At 31.7% G+C, this 16,192-nt stretch overlaps 1 protein-coding gene and 1 pseudogene across 2 annotated transcripts; both read left to right on the plus strand.

The window, feature by feature from the left end:
• The first annotated feature begins 1,797 nt into the window (after positions 1-1,797).
• On the plus strand, positions 1,798-5,427 carry LOC123201710 (annotated as a pseudogene).
• A 4,613-nt stretch (positions 5,428-10,040) lies between these two features.
• On the plus strand, positions 10,041-11,832 carry LOC123202431 (early nodulin-like protein 2). Of its 2 annotated transcripts, XM_044618370.1 has the most exons (3): positions 10,041-10,376; positions 10,459-11,018; positions 11,160-11,832. In XM_044618370.1, the coding sequence occupies exons 1-3, from the start codon at positions 10,205-10,207 to the stop codon at positions 11,706-11,708; spliced, it is 1,281 nt and encodes a 426-aa protein (XP_044474305.1). In that variant the 5' UTR covers positions 10,041-10,204; the 3' UTR covers positions 11,709-11,832. The 2 variants fall into 2 exon arrangements, with proteins under 2 accessions (XP_044474305.1, XP_044474304.1); XM_044618369.1 differs by having other exon boundaries at positions 10,043-10,376; positions 10,459-11,832.
• The last annotated feature ends 4,360 nt before the right edge of the window (positions 11,833-16,192 follow it).

Here is a 16,192-nt window from a genome sequence, read left to right on the forward strand (position 1 = left end):
AAATCATTAAAATATGAAAATACCGTCATTATCAAACACAATAATGACATTATCAATTTTCTTATTATTCACCTTATTGAACACAATCATATCATCTCTCAGCTTTTTGTAGTGTGCTTAAATATATTCCTTCTTACCACAATAATAACAACACTCTTTGTCTTTGTAATTTTTCACTCTCGAATTGGATCTCCATCTCAATGCATCATCCCTTCTTGAGTCCCCTCTCTTTTAGAACCCTTCAAGGCTAATACACCATCTCCAAGTGATGAGTTCTTTGCTCCTATAAACTTTACATTGTCAAGCTATGTAAAAGTCACATTATCTAAATTTAAAGTAGAGTTACTCACCAACAAAGTCTAAACTAAATGTATATGATTTAGTTAAAGATGTCAACAAAAACAAAATCTTCTCTTTCACCTTCTAGCATATCAACAAACATAACTAGTAATTGAAAACTAGTTCATTAAACTCATTCACATGATCGTGGTGGCTCATAGATTCTTCCATCTTTGGAGAATACAAATCCACCTTCAAACACAATATGTTAGTCAACGAAATTGATGCATAAATATCGTCAAGTTTATCTCACAAACCCTTTGGTGTTGTTTCGATCAAGACACTATACTTCATCTAAAAGGCTAGGACTAATCTAATAATACTATCAACTTTCTCTAAATTCAACTCTAATCATAATCAGTTGTTCCGTTAGACTTATCATCATCTAATGCCTAATTCTAACCTTCATTGTACTAATAAATTTTGAATCTTATTTTGCCATAACATAACATACTTTTTCCATTAGACAAATGAATCTCAAACTTTGAAATTCTAGACATACCTCTTATCGTGCAACTTCAAGCAAACTAATTAAGCTACAAGCGTCTCTCGACCTCTTCCTCAAATCAAGCTTATCTTTTTCTAAGTGATGAACTTTCACTTTGATGCCACTGGTTGGGCACCAAAAAAAAAAAAAGAAGTGTAACACCAAAACTCATAAATAATAAAACAAGCCTAAAAGAAAAAGAATATACAAATATTTGGTTAGCCCAAGTGACATATTCCAAAAATCCAAATAATTAATAAATCTTCACAGTTATGTGACTTTTAGAATGAAAAAAAAGTCCAACTGCACCTCTTTAATAGTTATTAACTATTATTTAAATGCCTTTCACCTTTTGCATTGCCTAACCTAAAGGCTAAACAACCTATTTATTAAGAAAAGACCCTTAACAAATCTAATAAATAAAGAATGTAGGACCAAGACAATCTCAATATTTATGAACTTTAAAAAAAAAAAAATCCTAACCCATTAAACTTTCTTGGATTTTGGGAGATTGATTGGAAGTGCAAGTGCGAACCCTTAAAATTATGGACTCTAATATGAATCCTGGTATGTCTCTTAGTTGTTCAATGCATCAAACATATTGTGCTAATGAAACTCTTCTATTTTCTAGCCAATGGTATTTGTTGACATGAAATGCTTTCCTTTAATTTTCTGTTGGTGAATTGAGTAAAATTTTTTTTCTCAAGTTTATGATGGTCAAAATGCTTTATGATTATGTATGGTTCAATGTGGGTCTTTTAAACCCATTCACAAGTTTTTTTTTTTCTTTTTAAAGTAATTATGCTCAAATACAAGTTTTTTTTTTTTTTTTTTCTGAAAGTTCTAATATTCTATTAATTTTACTAACCCTAATGTTTTCATTTATAAGTATTTTTATGCAATTTTTAATATTGAATTATCGCCATTAGATGCTAGCTTATATTATGATCAATTCGAAGCTAACATGAATCATGATGATTTTTAAAAAAATAAAAGCTACTGGTGATCGAGATGGAGAAGAAACCAGCCGGGGAAGATGGAGGAAGAAAGTTTTGGACTCGGAAGAAGCCTAGAATCAAACTTTGTTTTCACTGCCCATGATTCTTATTAATGTGGTATATTACGCCATTACTACTGTGTCGGTCATATCTGCTGGCCAACTGTGGAAACTTGAGCTTGCTGGGGCCACCCTTGCCAATTCTTGGGTCTTTGTCACTGGCTTTGCTCTCTTGGTAACTTAAGCACCACAAATTTTCTTATACGTATTCATTAGGGTTGGACCTGAATTGAACTGGTTTGGATTCGAAAGTTGATTAAGAAACTTGAATCGAATTTGAGTTAGGAGGTTTGACTTTTAAACCAAACTGAATTTGAGTTAGAGAGAATTTAACTTGGTTTGGCTTATGAATTGAGTAGATGATTCATTCAATTCGAACTTAGCTCGTGGCTCAATTTGAATTATATTAAGTAATTGTTAAACATCGTCGTTTTATCAATGTCATGAATTTGAATAATAAATTTGAAACATAGATTCGAATTATAAATTTGAGTTAAATTTAAATCAACTCACTTTCATTCAAACCAAACTTAAATCATCTTTAATATTTGTTTGACGAACTCAAGTCATAGGATGTTCAGGTTCAACTCGGTCCACATCTACCCTTACTATTCATGACTACAAGCAATTTTTCAGAAACATACTCTATGTTTTTTTTTTTTTTCGGGTTTGATCATAAAACTTGTATGGATTAAATTTCTATGTTCTTGTTATAGACAGGATTAAGTGGAGCACTCGAAACACTTTGTTGTCAAGGATTCGGTGCTAGATTATACAGAATGCTGGGAATATATCTACAAGCATCTTGAGTCATTTCACTCTTCTTCTCAATTATTATATCCGTCATTTGGTTCCATACAAAACATATACTTAAAATTTTTTCATCAAGATCCCATCATTGCCAAACAAGCGGCTTTCTATATGAGATATCTCATCCTTGGTCTATTGGCATATGGCATTTTGCAGAACCTCTTACGGTTTCTTCAAACACAATCCATCGTTAAGCCATTGGCCTTGTTCTCAGCTCTAACAATGGGCATTCATATCGGTGTTGCGTATGCTTTAGTTTATAAAACATCCCTTGTTTTCAAGGGAGCTCCATTGGCAGCTTCTATTTCTTTCTGGATATCGACCCTTTTGTTGTCTTTCTATGTTCTTTGTGCAAAGAAGTTTGAGCATACATGGAAAGGATTTACATTTGAATCATTCAGTTTTATCCTTGCATGCTTAAAACTTGGTCTGCCTTCCGCAGCAATGTCGTGGTAAGTGTACCCGATTTTTCTATCTATTTAACTGATCTTCTCCTTGATTTTATCGTCTTGACTTGCAACCATACTTGTTCTACCATATTTATTGTTATACAGGAAAACTCTTTACCTAAACTCACAAGAATCGACACTTAAGAAATAACTACCAACAATAAGCTATAAAGATAACGATGAGACACATCATTTACCCACACACCAAATTAGAATGCGGACAAAAGAGCTACATTGGGTGTAGATAACTCTTTGGTAATGAATTTCAAAGGATTGACTCAACAAACAGATTATGTTAGTATTTATAAAAGAGAAACGAACATCAAACCACATTGAAAGTCTGAACATCGAAAGTTTTAGAAAATTAAAAATTTAGACAAAAGGATGATCATCGTTGTACTTTTATAGGCAAATCCAAATTAGGTAAGAAGCAATCCAAACTGTCTAAATTAAAACTACAATATGTCTCATCAATCTAATGACGGATGCAAAATAATCTCAACAAGAGTCCTTGGCGACACGAATCTTTGTATTGGTATACAACGCATTAATAACTATACATTGCAAACTTACCCCAACTCTCCACATGCTAATTCTGCAAAAAGGAGAAGAATTTTGAAGTCTTACACTTTGGAAATTATGAGACAATTGTTATAAAGCAAAACTTATCTTTGTCTTAACTCATAAAAATCAACACACAAAACATGATTACCCAGGGATAAACTACAAGGATAACAACCAAATGCATCATCTACCAATAGATCAAGATAATGCAAATAGAAGTTTCATCACTCAAAGACAATGAGAACAACTCTATAAGGCAGTTGAACTCCTTGACATCTATGATATTATTTTTTTATTTCATCGTATGCCTATAGCGAAAATAATTGCCTCCTATCAAATAAGGATTATGAAATCAAATGTATTTATCTTATTATTGTACAAATTAGAATAAGAGTAAATATATATAATCATACTTAAATTAGAAATATTTGAATACATATAATATAATTGTAGCTCCATCTTTTTGTCTTATAAAGATAAAGGGACCTACTAAGATGTAGGTGCATCCAAGAGACTCTTCAAACTCACTAGAGATCTAACAACACAACACTTTTTTATAATCATTACAGAAACTTTGTTAGAATCGTTGCCCAGAGATAAATACGTAACAGAACTACGGACGTAAGCTTTCAAGTAGTGAGCCAAACTACGTTAAAATCTACTGTGTCTTTTTTATTCATTCTCTTCCAAAATTAACCATACATTAATATAATGGATAATAGAATTAACTCACAATTCCAGTCAACATTATTATAGCCTCTCGTGTAATACTGTATATTGCGTAGTTCTAATTCATGATAAAAAATCACATCAACACTTATTTATGGAAAAGAATATGTTTATGGCCAGGCCATGGAATTAGATTCCCTTACTTCTCTACTTTTTATACTTGTCCAGCTTTGTGTTTGAGGCCTTTGATATTTTAGTGTTCTTATCTGATTGATGCTAAACCCAGAAGTAACTATTTCACTGATTGCCATGTGGTAAGCTTCAATCCCTTTTGCTGTTCTTTCCTTCCTCGTATTTTTATTAAACTAACTATCGATCCTCATTCTCATCAGTGTGAACACGGGAGGTTTAGCCTGCGTGATTGCCTTAGGTCTTAGTGCTTCTGCAAGGTTAGTCAATGGCTTATGAGAACTTTGTTTAACGCATTTTGTGTGTAGAATTTAACAAAACTTATCTTGAATTTGTTACAGCACAAGGGTGTCAAATGAATTAGGAGCAGGAAATGTCAGTCGAGCTAAAAATGCCATGACTCTGGTGACTCTCAAGCTCTCTGTCATCCTTGTTCTTGTAGTTGTTCTTGCTTCCGCTAATAGCTCAGAAATGATAAAGGGTTTTGCCTCCTTGAAATACTTTCTCATCGTCTCAATAATATTAGATTTTATGCAAAGTGTTTTCAGTTCTTGAATTGCACAAAAACTCCTTTGTAAAAGTTCTGCGCAATGAAAATAGAAAAAGGTTTGATCATCCCTGGTTCTTTTGTGAGCCCATCAAAAACTTGATTTGAGGTTTACAAATTGATGACCCACTTAAAATTTCAATTGATTACAGGTGACGATGCCCCCAAGTGATGTAATCATTCTACCCGATCCTGCTTCAGACCTCTCAGTGCACAGAAAATAGGTCACCATATATCCGATAGAGGGTGAATATTCACGAGACAAGTACATGCTTCAAAGAATTAGGTCATGCATTGTAAGAGAAAATCACTGATAAATTGGTAGGATTTTTTGTTTTTCATTGATAACTATGAGCACAAAAAATTTCTTCCTAAACATAACAGTATGTTTTCAATAAAACTATACATATCTATTTTGAGTACAGAAATAGATATACATTTAATATGAGTTACTGTGTGATTAAAAAATTTTGAATTAAAGTTAAAATAACACCTAATTACCTGATAACACATATAAATATATACTTATTTATGTTCTCAAAATAGGTATATATAATATTGCTTTTATTCTTTTGGGGTATGTAATTTATACCCAGGCTTTGTATCTCTCCAGCTGTTTAGTTGTTCTATATTCTCAAAATCTCATTGTTGTTTGTCATTTTATTTCTTTTTGTTTACCCCTTTGCAAATGTTTATGCCATTGAGACTTCTTTACTCTCTCTGCAAAAGTCCTTTTTCTTCTTTCCCTCGTCTTTTCTTTCATCACAATTGCCTTGTATGCTAATACAAACATGGAAACTTATCACAGAAGATAATGAAAATGTTAAATTTGATTGCAGGGCGAAGGCAATTCTTCAGGAAGTATTAAGCAGATAATGTTCAAAATACATGAATGCTTGGTGATCAGTTGGCTCTTGCTTGGGTTGTAAAACTCAGACCCTTCTTTTAATACAAGGAGATTCACCAAAGCACAGGCCTTTGTTGAAGAAATCTTTGGTGCCTCGGACCTATTTTTACCATAGTTGTCAAAGGTGATGAGGGTCTTATTACCTAGACAAAAAAGGTAGGGCAAAGACGTCGTTTTTTAACTCAAGGCAATAACAAATTTTCATTTAAAGATTTTCCCAATCCTATTAAATTTAAAATAACTTTTTATTACATCAATAATAAAAATTGATTGACAACTACATTAGTAGTCTTAAATTAGACTAACAACCAGTAATTATGCTTAGACCTCTTTGATAAATATATAAGAGTTTAGTGATAGGTAACCTATTTGAGGATTTTAAATCTCTCAAACAACTTCTTTGGCAACCTTAGAACTGACCGCTAGGCAACAGTTTGAGTTCGAGATTAAGACCCAAAAGTAGAGATAGAGGCAAAAGTTGCTGCAGGAGGGAGAGATGGTTCTATACCCGATTTGAGAGCCTAGCATCCTCACCCATTGAACCATAGTACCAATTCAACGACCTTTTAACTCATGGTCGACTTCTTAATAATCTAAGAACTCATTAGTGATCTCTTGAACGATCTCAAATCTTATCGAAAACCTTAAAAATTGTTAATAACTCTCATATCTGATTGAAAATTGCTCAAAACCTATTGGAAAGCCAAATACTTTGTCGAATATTGTTAAGGAATTGTTGTTAGCCCTCAAATTCAATTGAAGATAGTCTAGGTGATAATAAAATGTGTTTTTCCGATGCCCAAAGCTTCTCTAAAGGCATCCTAAAAGTATTAAAGGCGATTGCCTTTAAACCATTAGTTGCCTTGACAATACGCAAGGCAATGACATTACCTTGAGTAAAGCTTCGCCTCAACGCCTTTGATAACTATGAGTTTTTACCTTGGGCTACATACAATTGGCCTGCACCTGAAACGCCTAATGCTTGAGTTGTGGAAGACTCTTAAGTTCTTCCAATTTTTCCGATATATTGTGTCGAGTGGAAGAACAAAAAATGACTTTTGAATAGATTTCATCTGATTTTATGTTATATTACAGATTCTCCTGCGGGAGTAGCTGATTTGATTCAATTGAATTGTGCGGGCATTTGTTGCGCCGTCATGGGAAGTGTATTTCAATGGCAGTTTAGACCCTTTGACAGTATTTGCCATCATGGTTATTACTAGCATATGATACATGATATATACTTTTTGATATGATACAGGTGAAAAACGATACGTACTTTAAAATATACTGAAAATTATCAATCTGATGAATGTATTATATGATACGATATATATTGTCGATACAAATCGATATATCTTTTTTAAGAAATCATGACATGTCAAGGGTTTATCTGAGAACTTTTAGAATTTTAGGGGTTATTGCGTGCATATTATAAGAGGATGATGTAGTGATCAGATTTTTTTACTATTTATTATGATCCGATGATACACTATGATATACGATATACGATACAGAAAATTAAATTTTTTATATACGCTTCAATTACCATGTTCTCACCCACAACATATATTTGTTAGAGTAATATTATATGTACACAGTTTGAATATATAATTATATACACAAACGATGTGTTATCGTATGATTGAATATTACTTTATTTTTAATTTAAAATAATCTAATCACATAATAATATATTATTTATATGTCTAATTATGTATTTAAATTACTAAATTAGATATATTGGGTTTAATGACCGGTTTTATAATTACTAAATTAAATATATTAAGAGTTTGATTTTAATATGTTATTAAGACTTGAACCCAGGCTGGAAAACTAGATTTCAACATAACTTCACTGCGTAAAACTGCTCAAGATTAGGGCTGGATTCGAGCCGAGCCGAGCTCTGGCTCGGCTCGGTTTTTTAATGGCCGGCTCGAGTTCGGCTTGAGCTCGACTCGAGCCAAACTCGGCTCGACTCGTTTTTGGCTCGGCTCGGTAATGGCTCGGCTCGGCTCGTTTTTCATATCAAAATGACACCGTTTTGTATATATATATGGATCAAAACGACGTCGTTTTGTATAAAAAAATTTAAAAAAAATTAAAAAAAATATACCAAGCCAACTCGAGCCAGCTCGAGCTCGATCGAGCCGAGCAGAGCCCGACTCGTTTTGGGCTCGAACCGAGCTCGAGTTCGAGTTGGCTCGGCTCGAGTCCAGCCCTACTCAAGATACCTCTTTCTCTTCATTATTTTCTTCTAAGGACTTTAAATTTATCAGTTATTTTGAATTTAATTTATTAATTAATAAGTTTGTTATAAAGTTTTCAAAAAAGAGTTGGTGTGCAATCATTCAATGAATTTATTGTGCATTTAAAAATTATACATATACATATATATTTTATATATAATTTAAATATTTATCTGATATGTCATTATATTAAATAAAAAATAAAATAAAATATAATTATATTATAATATATTATCTGTATATTTAAATTATGTTTAAAATATATATATATATAACTTTACGCTTAGGAAATTTGTTCGGATTCGAATATGTTGTATCAATTCTTGCACTCTTTATTCATTTTGGATGATAAACGTGCCCATCCCTACATCATTTTGCGTTGTTTTAGGAGTTACAAAAGCAAAAACAATAAATTACTTGTAATCAATTAAAATGATTTTAATACACATATAAATCAAATCTTCATTGCATTACATGATCATCACAATCATGGATCATCAAAGGCTCCACCCTACCCCACATTTGTCAAAGCATTAGTTACTTAATCAACGTTCACATTTCATATGAAATTTTCTAATGTTTTCTCCGCATCGAAACCTCATCCCAATGAATAATTTAGACGGTAAAATAAGAGATTTTATATATAAAAAAATATAAATTTAGGTTTTATTTAACGATATATTAAAATTAAAATTTTAATTTATCTAATTATAAAATCAATCACTAAATTAAAAATTTATTTTATTTAATATGGTCTCAACAAATAGTGTTTTAATTCAAATGGGTTGATTATTAAAAAACAAAAAACAAAAAAAAAAAAAAAGAGAGAGAAGCGTCAAAGTGCATTTTTGCCTACTTAAGAATATATAATTATTATGAGATTAATTTTTAAACTACAAATAAATTGTGCTCTCTCACCAGCTTTGATTTTATTACTTAGACTTTTACCTTCATTTGAAAAAAAAAAAATCCCTAAATAGCCTAAATTTTAATCTAAATTGTTTTAGATTTTAAAACTTATTTTTTTATAAAATAAGTGTTAAAACATATTTAATAAAAATTTAAAAATAAAACATTATTTATCTTTTATTAATATTAAAAAAATTAAAGATATTTTTGTCTTTTCAATATATCTAAGTTACCCTAAATAATATTTAGCACCACTAAGTATACGATAAAAGATGAAAAAATATTAACTTTAGAAGTGAAAACTCGGCATTTTGAGATGAGCAATTTTATGTTTACATATTTTTTTATATATAATTTGGGTATATAAATAATATATCATCATATTATTAGATATTATATTATCTTCAATTTAAAATTATTCGATTATATAATAATATATTATCAATAAATTTGAATTATATATAAAAAATGTAATCATAAAATTTGATTGAATTACTTTACTCTCTTGATAAATTTTTTTTATAACAAAAAATTTTATTCGAATTGAATTATCATTTTCGAATCGAGCTTAACTCCACATGATGTAATAGGGAAAATCTTACTTGCCAATAGTTTGTTTGGAAATTGTGTAAGAATAATAAATCAAGCCATCTTCTCAACCTACCCAGTGTTGGTCACAGCATTAAACGCTTAACCAACGTTCATGTTCTAAGATTTAGCCACGTGTCTATATATCCCATCATTTTGTGCCTAAACACGAGATTCACACGTACCAAACTCATTTACTTCACACGCTTTACTCTACTGTACTGTTGCCATCATTTCTTCAAACGTTAAACTGTGTCTGTATAATTCCAGGGTTCACCACCTTCAATTTTCGTAAATCCTTCAATTTAACTTCCCAAAAAGTTTTTCCCTTTTCAAGATTTTCTGTCAAGTTTCTGTTTCATATCGCTTTCATCACTATAAATTACCGTCTTTTGCCTCATTTCTGCATTGCTACCTTCTCCCTCACGTTATCTTCAGCAATGGAGTTTCACAAAGCTCTTTCTCTTTTCTTGGTTTTGTTTTCTTGCTTTGTTTGTTCGTCTCAGGCTTTCAAGTTCTTCGTTGGTGGAAAACAAGGCTGGGTTGAATCCCCCTCTGAGAGCTACAATCTCTGGGCTGAGAGAAATCGTTTCAAAGTGAACGACACTCTCTGTAAGTCTTTGATCATGTTCTTTTTTTTTTTTTTTAAATCATCAAATTTGGCGAATGATTTGGTTTATTTTGTTTGTTTTAGATTTTAAATATAAAAAGGGAAAAGATTCTGTGTTGCTAGTGAAGAAGGATGATTACTTTAACTGTAGCACGAAACAGCCTTTGAAGAAAATGGAAGACGGTGAATCAGAGTTCATGTTGGATCGTTCAGGGCCGTTCTATTTCATCAGTGGAGTAGTTGACAATTGTCAAAAGGGGCAAAAATTGATCGTGGTTGTTCTTCATCTTAAAACGCCACCGTTTGCGATGCCTCCCACCTATGCTCCGCCACCGCAATCACCAAAAGTTTCTCCAGCTCGGCCCCCTAAACCTTACTCTCCAGTTCCCTCCTATGCTCCGCCTTTTGCGATGCCTCCCACCTATACTCCGCCGCAGTTGCCGCCTTTACCTTCGGTTGCACCATCGCAATCACCAAAAGTTTCTCCAGCTCCAACTTTGCCCCCTAAACCTTACTCTCCAGTTCCCTCCCTGTCCCCTTATGTGTCGCCTTCACAGTCACCTGCGGCCTCATCTCCTAAATCACCATCTCCGTCGCCATATGGTGGTAATTCACCTGCTGTGACTCCATCGCTGTCTCCAAAGGCTGGGGGTCCAGTGCTAGCGCCGGCACCGTCTAAGTTGCCGATATCCCCTTCTACTGGGGGCCCAGCGCAGGCACCTGGACCGTCTACGAGGGCAATATCTCCTTCTGGTATTCCTCCGTCAGAGGCGCCATCTCCAAAGGCTGGGGGTCCAGTGCTAGCGCCGACACCGTCTAAGTTGCCGATATCTCCTTCTACTGGGGGCCCAGCGCAGGCACCTGGACCGTCTACGAGGGCAATATCTCCTTCTGGTATTCCTCCGTCAGAGGCGCCATCTCCAAAGGCTGGGGGTCCAGTGCTAGCGCCGACACCGTCTAAGTTGCCGATATCTCCTTCTACTGGGGGCCCAGCGCAGGCACCTGGACCGTCTACGAGGGCAATATCTCCTTCTGGTATTCCTCCGTCAGAGGCGCCATCTCCAAAGGCTGGGGGTCCAGTGCTAGCGCCGACACCGTCTAATTTTCCGATATCTCCTTCTACTGGGAGCCCAGCGCAGGCACCTGGATCATCTACGCCGGCCATATCTCCTTCTAGTATTCCTCTGTCAGGGGCGCCATCACCATCAGGGACTCCGGCGAGTATTGCGTCACCACCGACATCGACAACATCAAATGCGAATGCAGTTGTTACGCCGGGGAGTTTGATGGCGTTGGCGGTTTCTGTTGCAGTGGGTATTGTCGTTTTGGGTTAGAGATGTTGAATAATAATTTTATGGGGGGCATTGTAATTCTGATATTTTTACGAGGGTTTATAATTGGAGAAATTTAGTTTGATTTAATTTTTATATGGAAATAATTACACGATATTATATCCTACGATTTTTTACTATTGTTTTTGTTTTTATTTTAATTTTTAAATTAGGAAGGCATTTGCTAATAATTGAGAAAGTACCATATAGAAATTATAAGAAAATACAAATGTTTAAAATCAATAAAATTGACTTAACGGTTAACAAAATTAATAAAAATATTAAAACTTTTTAAAAAAAAATGAATTTAAATCTCTATTACGTTTGTTTTACTTGATATTGTATGATATTAATTATATACTCTCTATTTGTACTCAAAGTCATATTATATTTGATTTTGGGATCGTAAATTCAAACATTTTTTTGGACAATAAAACTATATGAATGTATTTTCGGTATATAAATATGTATATCTATAAACGTAGTATTATATAACTGAATGATTTTAAATCAATAATAAAATAATATCTAATTATGTGATTATATATATATATGTATATATATATATATATATGTATGTATGTATATATGTACATATATACATATAATATTAATTTTTCTTGAAAAATTATTTAATTTACACGTGATTTGGTTGACTAAAAGATTGTTATGTTTTTTTCATACGAATTAGATATTATTAATTATAGGTCAAAGGATTATTTCCCACCAAAGGTAAGATAAAACGAGAATTTTTTATTTTTAAAGTTTTAAAAATTAAATTTTCATTTGTTTTATACCTTTTAAATGAATTATATTTGATTTTTTTGGATAATAGTTTTGTCTTTTTATCAAAATCATAAAATTATCATTAATATTTAATATAAATATCAAATTACTAATCTACATGTGTTGATTTAAATTAGTTTTGTGTAATTCTTTAAGATATAATTGTTATATTTTAAATTATTAAGGGGTACGTGAAATTTTAAAACACCCCAAACTTTTTTGAATTTTCCAAACCCTTTTTAAAAATTTTAGTAACACTTCAAATATTTTTGAAAATTGAATTTGCCTCAAATATACATCATTTTAAAAAGAAAAAATAAAAAAATAAAGACAACAAAATAGAAAAATCTACGTAAAATAATTTTTATGCTTTTCATTTAATGAAATTCACTAATATAAGTGAAGAATAAATGAAAAACTGATTTTTTTTTTAAATTTAAATGATGAAAATTTATCTTTTTGACAACCTTTCGAGGGAAATAGTCTTTTGGCCTTAATATGAGCAATGCTAGCGGTGCTCATTTTAGAAACATAAATATGTATATATTTATATGTGTTATTATGTGATTAACTCTTATTATATTTTAAATTCTAAATCACTAAATCACGTAATGATATACATAAATATATATATATATATATATATATATATATATTTATATATTTATATATTTAAATGAGTACGTATAGTTTTATTGGCTTAATATAGCTCAATACATTATCATAATCATCCTTCCATCATTGTTCATTCATAAAAACTTAATAACGTAAAGCATAAATACTAGCAAATAGGGGAGTTCATCATCGATTTGAGGACTAAAGGACTATTTTCCCTCTAAGTTTTAGTTCAATCTCAACAGTATATTTACGGTAGACTAAAAACCCAAACACCTCTCTATCCCTAAGCTTTCGTTAAAATTACCATTAAATATAAGAGTAAAACTGTTATTTAATAATAGTATTAAAAAATATATTATTTTATTTTATTTTCTCCCTAAGTTTTGAAAATAACATTTCCCCTCATACCTTAAGTTTGAAAAGTGACTTGTTCCCTACAAATCCATAGGTTTTTTCTTCACTTCCTTTGATGGACGAAGGCATCGTCATTGTCCGGCAAAGGACGAAGCTTGTCGTTCGTCGTCTAGATGATGCCTTCACCACCGTTTATTGAAGAGAGTTGTTAGATTTCAAGTTTGATATCCTAGAGGAAAAAATAAAATTTTCAAAACTTAATCATGAAAAAATTATTAGTTAAAAAAAAAAAAGAAATATAATTTTAATTATTTTAATATTACTGATAAATTAATGATTTTATCTCTTAATCTCAATATAAAATTTATAAGTATATTATAACAAATTAAAATTTAAATAGGTATTTAAGTTTTTCATCTGTCTTTAATATATATTGTCTTCTTACCAAAACTTGTGTGGTAAATAGTCTTTTGGCCTTGATTTGACAAATCACACCAGAAAGTTCCAAGAGCTCCTTATCCTCACATGATCTTCACATATAAATTAACACCACAGATGTTGATGCGCTGGTATTCATACAAGCCTTTTGATAATATAATAATAATAACAATAATAAACAAGGATGTAAATACCTTGAAAGAAAATGAAAGGGATTTTATCTACAAGAGATTATACATTTGAATTATTTTTAATAATATATTAAAATTAAAATTTTAACTTATTTGGTATAATACAGTGATTAATTCAACTCCTACAAAATAATCTAACTCAAATATTTAATTGGGATTCCTCGTTACAGAAAAATATGATAATCTTGAAGTATTATATGAGATTCAAAGGCATACATTATTGTTTAGAAGATCAACTCAAACACTTAGTTGGGATTTCTCGTTTGAAAAAAAAAAGGATAATCTTAAAAGTATTACCTGGGATTCAAAGGCTTACATTATTGTTTACATGGGGTGTCCATCCCAAGTTCTGTCACGGTTGATCTTAACCTGTACATTCATTACTTTAAAACTAAGTCAATTCGTCGGTTTGAAACCAAATCGTAATACCCTACCCTTCAGCTTCATAGTGTGAATTGTAGTTTGGAGTGTCAAGAAGGAGGAGCCACGTAATAGGGACAAGCTAACAAAAGTTAAAGAGGAAGTTTCAAGTCTTTAATTAAAGACCAGAGGTTTCTCCACGTACTGATCCTATCAACGTCAACCCACCACAAGGACTTTTCTTCGTTTTTGAGGAAGTTTCAAGTCTTTAATAGCAGTACCTTTTTGAGGAGATAGGTTAAATGAAGAGGGAAAGGGTTGGTCGGTGTGTGTCGGCAGGGGGAAGATTCAAAACTCAAAAGGATATCCTTTAGATTTTTCATCTCCTTTGTTTCATATGATAATACTGTTTGCCTCTCACTTTCACTCAAGTATCTTTTTCTTATAATTTTTTTATGTTATCATAAAGTTTAGATGATGATACAAATTACGTGCAAATCAACTAGCACAGTATCTAGAATAATTGAGATCATGAGGAGAGGTGAATTCCTTAATTATTTCAAGATTGTCACTGAAGAAGCTAGGCCAGGGTGGAGCCAAAATGAATATGAGCGCAAGCATGACAGTGACATTCTTTGTTTGTTCGATATTTCCAACCTAAATTGTTGAAAAAATGTAGAAATGTATTGATTAAGTTTTTTGATCATTTAATATAAAACCGAATGAATATATAATTCAAAAAAAATTTGTTTTATGAGCTCAATGTGATCATTTGAAAATAGCCCGATATGCTTTTTATTGGAGGACCCAATTAACCTTTTATTGTGAATGATAAAATAAAAGGGTTAGGTTTGAGACCTAGGAAGGAAGACTTGCTCCAAAAATCGATAATCGATCATTTCTTCATCAAGGTTGTATCAAAATGACACAAACAGTTTTGTCTAGAACTCTATTTTATGAATTAATTGTGTTGTGAAATTACATTTTAGCTTACATAAAAATCATTTCCAAGAATTGCATTGTAGTATATATTAAGAACCCTTCGCCAGCCATCAACCCTAAGCCCCCAGCTCTCCTCTGGGCAAAAAGGATGGTGCCTTCTCTATGAGCCTTTGGGACAAAACCAAATATTGAAGTAGGTAAGTCAACAGTTTGATCTTGATATATCATCATAAAAGACTTGAACTACCATTCCGGAATCGTCAACAAATATGTTGGACATTATAGAAACTACATTAATAATTTGCATAATATAAAAAAATTAAAGCAATCATGGAAATGAAGAGAAACCATCAAGATAAACACTTACAATGGCCTGGAAGACACAACAAAATGGGTAGTATACTTCCCTTGTGCTCTCACAGTCTTCTACTTTACTAATACTGCAAAATAAAGAACAAAATATTTTACCAAGTGAGTATCATCTTATATATGCATAAATTTTGTGATGGACTTACTTTTTTAAGTGCTTTTAAACTAAATAAACCATTAGATATTTTAAGTAAATCATTGTATTTTGGTTTTAAAGTTCAATATTCTAGTTTATTATTTGAACAATATTATATATACACATTTTTTGTACACAATTTGAGTATACAAATGATGCGTTATCATGAAATTGAATATTACATTTTTTTAAATTAAAATAATTTAATTACATAATGACGTATCATCTGGGTATCAAAATTGAGTACAAAAGTATATACATATAGTTTTATTGTTATTGATTACTTAATTATT

Source organism: Mangifera indica, chromosome 18, assembly GCF_011075055.1.
Source record: "Mangifera indica cultivar Alphonso chromosome 18, CATAS_Mindica_2.1, whole genome shotgun sequence".
Classification (NCBI taxonomy): domain Eukaryota; kingdom Viridiplantae; phylum Streptophyta; class Magnoliopsida; order Sapindales; family Anacardiaceae; genus Mangifera; species Mangifera indica.